Here is an 8,843-nt window from a genome sequence, read left to right on the forward strand (position 1 = left end):
AATGGAAATGATTGCTTTGACGAAACGAACATGCTCCCCATATCTTCGCAACAACAACAAGACAAAACTTTGGAAAACAGAGTGAGTCACGTGTTCAATACGCTGCCCTTAAGACATTAACACCCGGCTACATTCAAGAGTGATGCTATAGCCCCCACAGGACGAATATCTTAAGGATGAAACACCCTACTACACCTACTACTAGCATATGTAGTAGATGCTCAACTTGAGCTTGGCAACTCCGAAAAACCATTAAGGAAAATCTCGAACGCTTAAGGAAGCAATATAAAAATATTTTCCCTTGGGGGTCCTTCTAAAATATAGAGAAACCCCCTTCCCATGGATTTTACAAAAGTAGTGAATTTGTTTATATAATTGACAAATATAACTTAAGAAGAGCAACTCCCCGATGTGGGACTACAAATCTTATATAGTCTTTTAAATCAACTAAAGAGTGGAAACTCCACGATGTAGGACTAATAAGTTTTTCATTCAAAAAAGAAACAATTAATTATTATTTTATTAAAACTTTTAAAAATCAATTTTATTAATCGTTTTTCCAACAATCTTCACGGTGACGGGGATTAAACCCCTGACTTCCTCCTCACTGGTATTTGTTGATACCTTGATGTATCAAGTAATGCATCCTCCAACTAGATCATATATGGAGGATGCACTACTTGATACACCAAGATCTCAACAAACTAGAAAGGGTTCGACCAAAAGAGCTGCACTTAAATTCATGAGTTATTCTTTTAAAGCCAAAAAAGAAAAATGAAAAAGGAAAGAAGAACGACCTTCTCATATGCACTGTTTTAATAAATAATACTTTCTTCGTTTCAGGAAAAATGATACTTTTACGTTTTTAATTTGACCTATCCATTTCAAGAAAAATGAAACTATCACTTTTCCTGAAATGGAGGTAGTAATATATAACCTTATTTTTCTTGATGATGGCATCCGAGCACATATACAGTAAAACTTCGATAAACTAATAGTCTTGGGACTGCTAAATTTTACCAATTTAGCGAAGTATTAATTTATCGATAAATTAATAACTTATTATTATATCGAAACATACCAAATTTAACTTAAATTTCTAAAATAAGTGTGTAATATCAAATATTTAGAGATTTTATTTTTAATTCAAATTATTTTATGACATATTGTGTGTATAGATGTATATGCTTTAACATTAAAATTAAAACAAAAAAAAGAAAAAGAAAAAAAAAATAATATCATTTCGGAACTTCTCAAGGAAGTACAAAAAATTAAAGATGAAGTACGATGTATAATAAATGTGAACAAAAACAAATAACCTTAAACGCCTATTTTAATAAACACCATGATATAATTGAACACTGATTATCAATTAATATATCAGTTGGGCCCTATTGGAAACATAAAATTCTTATTATATTACAAATTTAGCGGGATTATTAGTTTAGCACACTGGCTCAAATCGGGACCGACAAAATTTTTTATGTTAGCAAAGTTATTAATTTATCACAGATTAATTTAACGAAGTTCTACTATACATGCAACCCGCTAGAGTCGAATGCTAAATGGTTAACAGCCTTAACATGCAATAGATTCTCGGAGAAAGGTGTAATAGAATAGCTCTTATCGGAGGAAGCAATACGATCTAATAAAATCTCAAACGGATTTCTACAATATTTCTTTACTTTACGGTTGTAATAATGGATTAGTTTATGTTATTGCTCAAGAAGAAAGGAAGCCACGAATTCTCGTAAGACTATCCGTATTTACTTTACGCGTAGGCACTTTAAGTTTCTTTAATATCTTTTGAAGGAAATAAAAAACTCACCATACCAAAGGCTTTTCATGTTTTTAGTTTTATCGAGATGTACCACAGGCTACCTTCAGCATCTGAAGAAGTACGGATCAACGATTGGATAAAGGTGTGACAGGCTGGTATAAAATATTACTTTTCTTTGATTGATAAAGAATTTGGTGCTGACGAGTTTCGAGCTCAGATCACTGGTATCATCAACCGATAACTTTACCACTGTATTACAGTGACATCGGCTAAAAATTTACTTGTCACTAGGTGACCAGAGGATTGTAGCCAAAAATTACATTATCAGACCAAAACCCGAGTTTGAGGTAAGTTGTGTGTATCTTATATATCATGCCAAGTCCTAAGAAATAAACATGTTTCACGGGGTATCATGGAAATGGTGAAAAGATCCAAGATGTGCATCGGTGTGTAATAGTATACATCTGGCATTATGGCTACACTCAGTATTCACAAATGTTTGCATGATGATATGAAGATAAAAAATGTCTCAATTTTTTTTTTAAAATCGAAGGTTATATTAAAGTTTAAACCTCAAAGAGGTCTATTATTTATAAGTCCGGATAGCTAGGAAAAGAAAAATAAAATCCCCCACTTGAATACTGACGAGTTTCGAACTCAGGTCTATGATATCGTCACCGAATAATTTTATCACTGTATTACAATGATAACTGTCAAATTATTTATTGTTAATTCTGAAAGCTACTTTAACTTCGATCATAGTTTATTAATTTTGTATGAGTACATTAAGAAAGAGTCAAAAGGATTTGTATGTAGTTTTGCTATTAAGTGTGAAATATATTCCATGTCTCTTTACAGCGTCCTTTCAATACATTCCAACCCCAAGTCTCAAAAACTTAAAAATTGTATCCATTAGAGGCCAAAGAAAGAAAAAAAAACCTTCTCATATGCACTGTTTAAAACATAATACTTTCTTTATTCCAGGGAAAATGATATTTTTAAATTTTCAATTTGACCTATCCGTTACAAGGAAAAAGGTGAAACCATCACTTTTCTTGCAACACAGGTAATATAGTCGGATGGTTGACAGCCTTAACCGGCAATAAATTCTCGAAGAAAGGTGTAATAGAATAGCTTTTAGCTGGGGAAGCAATAGGATTTAATAAAATCTCAAACCGATTTCTACAATATTTCTTCTCTTTACGGTTGTAATAATGGATCTCTTCACGTTGTTGCTCAGGAAGAAAGGAAGCCGAAGATTCTCGTAAGGTTTTTACGACTATCATGTCTAAGCCGCTAATGGCTTTCAAATCTACATATTTTATGTCACTCCAGAGACAAGGCATCTGGATCGTTTTTTTATCCCAAGTACCACTCACGACACCGATATCATTATAAATCCACATGTTGAGGCAGTCGTCTCCTTCTCGGACTGAAACACTTATGTGTCCATCCACTTCTACTAACTTACGAACCAACTGTACTTGTATATTCGAGTGCCAGAGATCAAGGATGAAACTAGGGATTACAATCTCTCTAAACGTCTCGCTTCCAAGATCAAATACCATTATGACATCATTCTTGTCTTGCCCCGCCTGGCAGCACATCCAATATATAGAACCATGCACATGAACAGTTTCGCTACTAACTGCAATGTTCGATGGAACTCGGTTACCATCGATCTTTCTCCATATATTATCACCTACTGTTAAGACCTCACAAACGAATTCATGGCTAACAATCATGAAAGGAAAGTACCTTACAGAAATATCATATGCGGAAAACACTTTGTGTTGCTTAGTGGCTGGGTCAATTCCAAATCCAAACATATACTTGTAAAGTCCAGTTTTCTTTTTGCGACGAAATTGTACTTTAGGATCAATACTGAGTTCTCGAGTACTTGCTGGTTTAATCCATGGTGTTTTTTGTCTGGTGCAGGGATTATAGATGATAACATAACCATGTTCATCTAAGTTGACAAAACAGATCAAACCGCCCACAGGTTCGAGCATTAATATGCAGGACCGGACATAAAGTGTTATGTCTTCACTGGAATAATAACTTGGAGTAATTTTGGTGGTGTCTGGTAGTTCACTTGGACGATCATCAAACACCAAGTCCTGTTCGGAGAATAAAATACGACTGATTTGTATGGATACAGAAGCACGATGGGTTGGATATATAGCAGCACGGTGGGTTGGATAAATAACGAAGGTGCTGGTGTTAGTACTATTCGATGATGTAAAGTGTAGATCAATGAAGTAACGATCTTGTGTAATCATCCATCTCCAACGTTTAGATACAGACTTGAATCTCATCAAGGATTTCGGAGGAAGTCTGCGTAATATGTCAATTAAAACTAAGTTGTTTCCCTCAACCCAACAACCACTATCCTGAGACATTGAGAAAAAAACACCTAAGAGATTGTTAGCTGAGCAACTTTCTCTGAATCAATCTGATTGTTAGGAGGATGAGAAACTGTGGTTCAACAGAGAAGCCAAGAGTATATATATATATATATAGAAGAGAGGGAGCCTAAGAATCCTAATCCAAAACAAATGCTAATTGAAAGCAAACGCACAAGTGTCTGACGAACGTCCGATAGGAGACAACACAAGAAGGCGTGTCCTAATACAGCTCGGCTTTTTAAAAAGACTAACATCCTTCTTATTACTTGCAGAAAAAAGAAAACTAACTAAATTTAACTGGATTCCAAATCCGTGTGTATCTTTGTGCACCCTGAGGCATAGCTTTTCTTTCCCTTTTCTCCTGCGAACCAAATCGTGCTCGGATCAGGTATTTTCTCAGATCAAGTTTGTTATAATCTGTATTCCACCTTAAATTTATGACACCCCTCAAATTTTCAGAACTTGAACATAAGAACACATGGCAGTAATGTAGGCGGAATAGTTAAAATCTGTTATATTAACAAACTTTTTTGATTTTTATTAATTTTTATGTTGTTTCCTGTTTCACTTAATGGTGATGATTCTCAAGTAAGTAAATAGGAGTAATACAAAATTTGGACTTCGCTTATACAATAGGCACGGAGGGAGTATTAGTATTGGACAATGGGTTTTTTGATTAAGTTATTTAGTGTAGGCAAATAATTACACAGGGTGATTCTTTGATTTAGCGGCATTATAGTATTTTTGTAATTTTTAATATACTAAAATAAATTTGTGCTACACAGTTCGTAGAAGGTTCGTACAGTGATGTGGAAGCTAATCAATGGCCAAACAATCAGTTTCCACATATAGCATCGGTTACTCATTTTGTGATTCAGAAAGGTGTATTTGGACATGATCAAAAGGAGGGTACTTCAATATTACGATCCTTCGCACAACAGGCACGAAGAGAAAAATAAAAACAAGAAAAATTGCGATGGGAAAAACATTAACAAGGTTTGTCAAACAACCAGTTTCCACAAATAGCATCGATCACTGATTCAACAGTGCCTCAGAAATGTGTCCTTGGAAATTACGTGGTTCAACTCATAGCTTACATCCACAGGAAAACAGAAGCAATCGTATTACAGTGATGTGAAATACAATGGAAGCTCCGGCACTAAATAGGAGCTTGAGGATATATTCTTGCCATAAACAAAAGACGTATTCAGAGCAAGAATATCACCCACAGTAAATGACAGTGTGCACACTCTTAACACACAAGGGAAAGCGTATAACCATATCATATCCTCAATATTCTCTTCTCCGCCAACACTCCCCCTCAAGTTGGTGCGAAAATGTCAATTGAACCCAACTTGCCCAATATTTCACGAAACTTTGCAGTTGGTAATCCTTTCGTGAAGATGTCAGCTAACTGTTGCTCACTGCGAACAAAGGGAGTGCAAATGATTTTGGCACTCAATTTCTCACGTATAAAATGACAGTCTACTTCAATGTGCTTGGTCCTTTCATGGAATACCGGATTTGATGCTATATGAATTGCCGCTTGATTATCGCAAAACAATTTTGCTGGTTGAGAAGAACCAAATCCTAAATCTCTTAAAAGGGAACGGAGCCGAATAATCTCACAAGTAGTTGATGCCATTGCTCGATATTCTGCCTCGGCACTTGATCTGGAGACAACATTCTGTTTCTTGCTCTTCCATGTAACTAGATTTCCTCCAACAAAGGTACAAAAGCCTGTTGTAGATTTCCTTTCTACTGGACAACCAGCATAATCAACATCAGTATATGCAGTTATGCAACTAGCCGTTACAGAACTGTGGCCATTTTTCCGCATCCAAATACCTCTTCCTGGAGAACCTTTCAGATATTGGATAATTCGATCGACTGCATGCATATGACTGATTTTAGGAGCATGCATGTATCGGCTGACCAAACTCACTGCATACGAGATATCTAGGCGGGTGATGGTCAGATAGATTAGCTTGCCTACCAGTCTCTGAAACAAACCAATATCTGACACTAGCTTTCCATCATCACCAAGTTTGCTGCCACTATCAATAGGTGTGTCAGATGGTTTTATTCCCATCTTTCCACTCTCCTGTAACATGTCTATAACATATTTCCTTTGGTTAAGAAATATACCTTGATTTGAATAAGCCACCTCTATTCCAAGAAAATACTTCAATATACCCAAGTCTTTAATGGCAAACTTTTTATGTAAGAATGCCTTTAACTTCAGGACTCCTTGTTGATCATCTCCAGTGATAACAATGTCGTCAACATAAACCAACAAAATAGTGGTACCTGCCATTCCTTTTCTAGTAAAGAGGGATGGGTCTGCAATGCTTGTTTTAAAACTACTAGTCTTGAGAACTCCACTCAACTTCGCATACCAAGCTCGTGGCGACTGTTTAAGACCGTAGATGGCCATCTTAAGTTTACAAGCATATCCATACCGAGTCTCTTGAGGGTGACCAAGGGGGTATACTCATATACACCTCTTCCTCTAAATCTCCATGTAAAAACGCATCTTTTACATCCATTTGAAACAATTTCCATTCTTGATTGACTGCCAAAGATAGAAGTACTCGAAATGTATTCATTTTTGCTACAGGTGCAAATGTTTCCATGTAGTCAACTCCATAGGTCCGAGTAAATCCCTTAGCCACCAATCTAGATTTGTACCGTTCAATGGTTCCGTCGCTCTTATACTTGATCTTGTATATCCAACGACATCCAACTTTTTTCTTCCCTACCGGCAATTTGACAATATCATATGTGTCATTGTCATCAAGAGATTGGAATTGTTCTTTCATGGATTTCCTCCAAATTGGTTTTGAGTTAGCCTCTCTGAAATTTGTGGGTTCACGTTCATTTGATAATGAACTCAAGAATGAAAAATGAGGTTGAGTGACATTATCATATGTTATATAGTCTTCTATAGGGTAGGAAACTGTGTGATATGTGAGATAATCTTTTAGATTTTCTGGTGGGTGACTGTCTCTTCCCGAACGTCGTAAAACAGGAGGAATTGGTGCCGATGGTTCTGTAGATGATATCTCAGAAGAAATTGTGTCACCATTATACACCTCTTCGGGTTCAGATACTAAGGGAGAGATCATGTTACTACCAACTGGAGATGTATCCTCTTCGGTTGTTTCACTTGTTTGCGGAGCACGACCAGTTGAAAGTGGTAGAGAACTAACAGGTGTTAAATCACCGAAATACTCTCCCTGAGAACGATTCTCGGAATCAAGCATTGGACGAAAGAATGATTCTGTTTCAACAAACCTAACATCACGGGAGACAACCAACTTTCGAGAAGTAACATTGTAGCATATATATCCTTTCTTGGTTGATGAATAACCAAAAAATACACAACGCATTGCTCGGGGGTCTAGTTTATCACGGTGAATTGCTTGGAGATGCACGTAACAAACACAACCAAAGACCCGCAGGTGAGATGTAACAGGTTTGTGACCCTTTAAGACTTCTAGAGGAGACTTGAATTTCAATAATACGACTAGGTAGTCGATTAATTAGATAGGTAGCCGTTAAAACCCCATGAGACCAGTATTTTTTTGGTACATTCATATGAAGCATAATGGCCCTGGCTGTTTCAAGAATGTGTCTAAGTTTCCTTTCGGCTACCCCATTTTGTTGGGGCGTTCCCACACAACTAGACTGATGGATAATCCCTTGATTTATAAGAAAAATAGGAAGTGAACCTTTGAAAAATTCAGTACCATTATCATATCTAAACACCTTAACTTTCGCACTAAATTGAGTAACCACCATAGCATGAAACTCCATAAACGCAGAATACACTTCAGTTTTTGATTTCAATAAGTATAACCAAGTTGCTCGAGAAAAATCATCAATTAATACTAAGAAATACTTGTATCCATCATATGAATCAATAGGTGCAGCACCCCATAAATCCGAATGAACTAAAGCAAATGGTTCACTAGAAACAGATGTTGACTTAGGAAAAGGTAAGCGAGCTTGTTTAGCATATTGACAAGCATCACAAACAGTTGATACACCTGACAAAGATGGAAAAAGACTCGACAAAATACGAGAAGACGGATGCCCCAAACGATAATGTAGAATCTGGTTGTCCAAAGAGCTGGTAGTGTGTAAAGCTTTGTTAACAGAATTGCAGGGATTAAATAGATAGAGTCCATGCGAATATATTCCTTCACCAATCAATTTCTTCGTCGTTCGATTCTGAAATATGACGGATGTAGGAGTGAATAAAACATTACAATTCAATGAATTTGTAATTCTCCCAACCGATAACAGTTGAACAGGGAATGATGGAACAACTAAAGCATCATCACTTGAAGAGTTTGGAAAAATATTAATTTTACCACTTCCTAAAATCGGTACAGATTTTCCATCAGCAACAGAAACCGTTTTCTTTTCACAATTAGACATAAATGATTGGACTGAATCTGGATTGTTTTCCATATGATCAGTGGCTCCAGAATCAACAATCCAACTATTCATTTTATGATTCGAAGTAAGATAGGATTGAAGAATACCTGAGGCATTAGTAGAAGGATCTTCAGATGACCTCTTTGTTGAATTACTATATTGTTGAAGAATGTGGTTCAACTGACTTAAAGTGATATAAGTATCATCTA

At 36.2% G+C, this 8,843-nt stretch overlaps 1 protein-coding gene across 1 annotated transcript; it reads right to left on the reverse strand.

The window, feature by feature from the left end:
- Window positions 1–2,826: 2,826 nt before the first annotated feature.
- Window positions 2,827–4,182, reverse strand: LOC113296057 (F-box protein At1g52495-like). Its single transcript, XM_026544396.1, has one exon. The coding sequence runs from the start codon at window positions 4,180–4,182 to the stop codon at window positions 2,827–2,829; it is 1,356 nt and encodes a 451-aa protein (XP_026400181.1).
- Between the last annotated feature and the right edge of the window lie 4,661 nt (window positions 4,183–8,843).

This window comes from Papaver somniferum, chromosome 7 (assembly GCF_003573695.1).
Source record: "Papaver somniferum cultivar HN1 chromosome 7, ASM357369v1, whole genome shotgun sequence".
NCBI classification, from domain to species: Eukaryota; Viridiplantae; Streptophyta; class Magnoliopsida; order Ranunculales; family Papaveraceae; genus Papaver; species Papaver somniferum.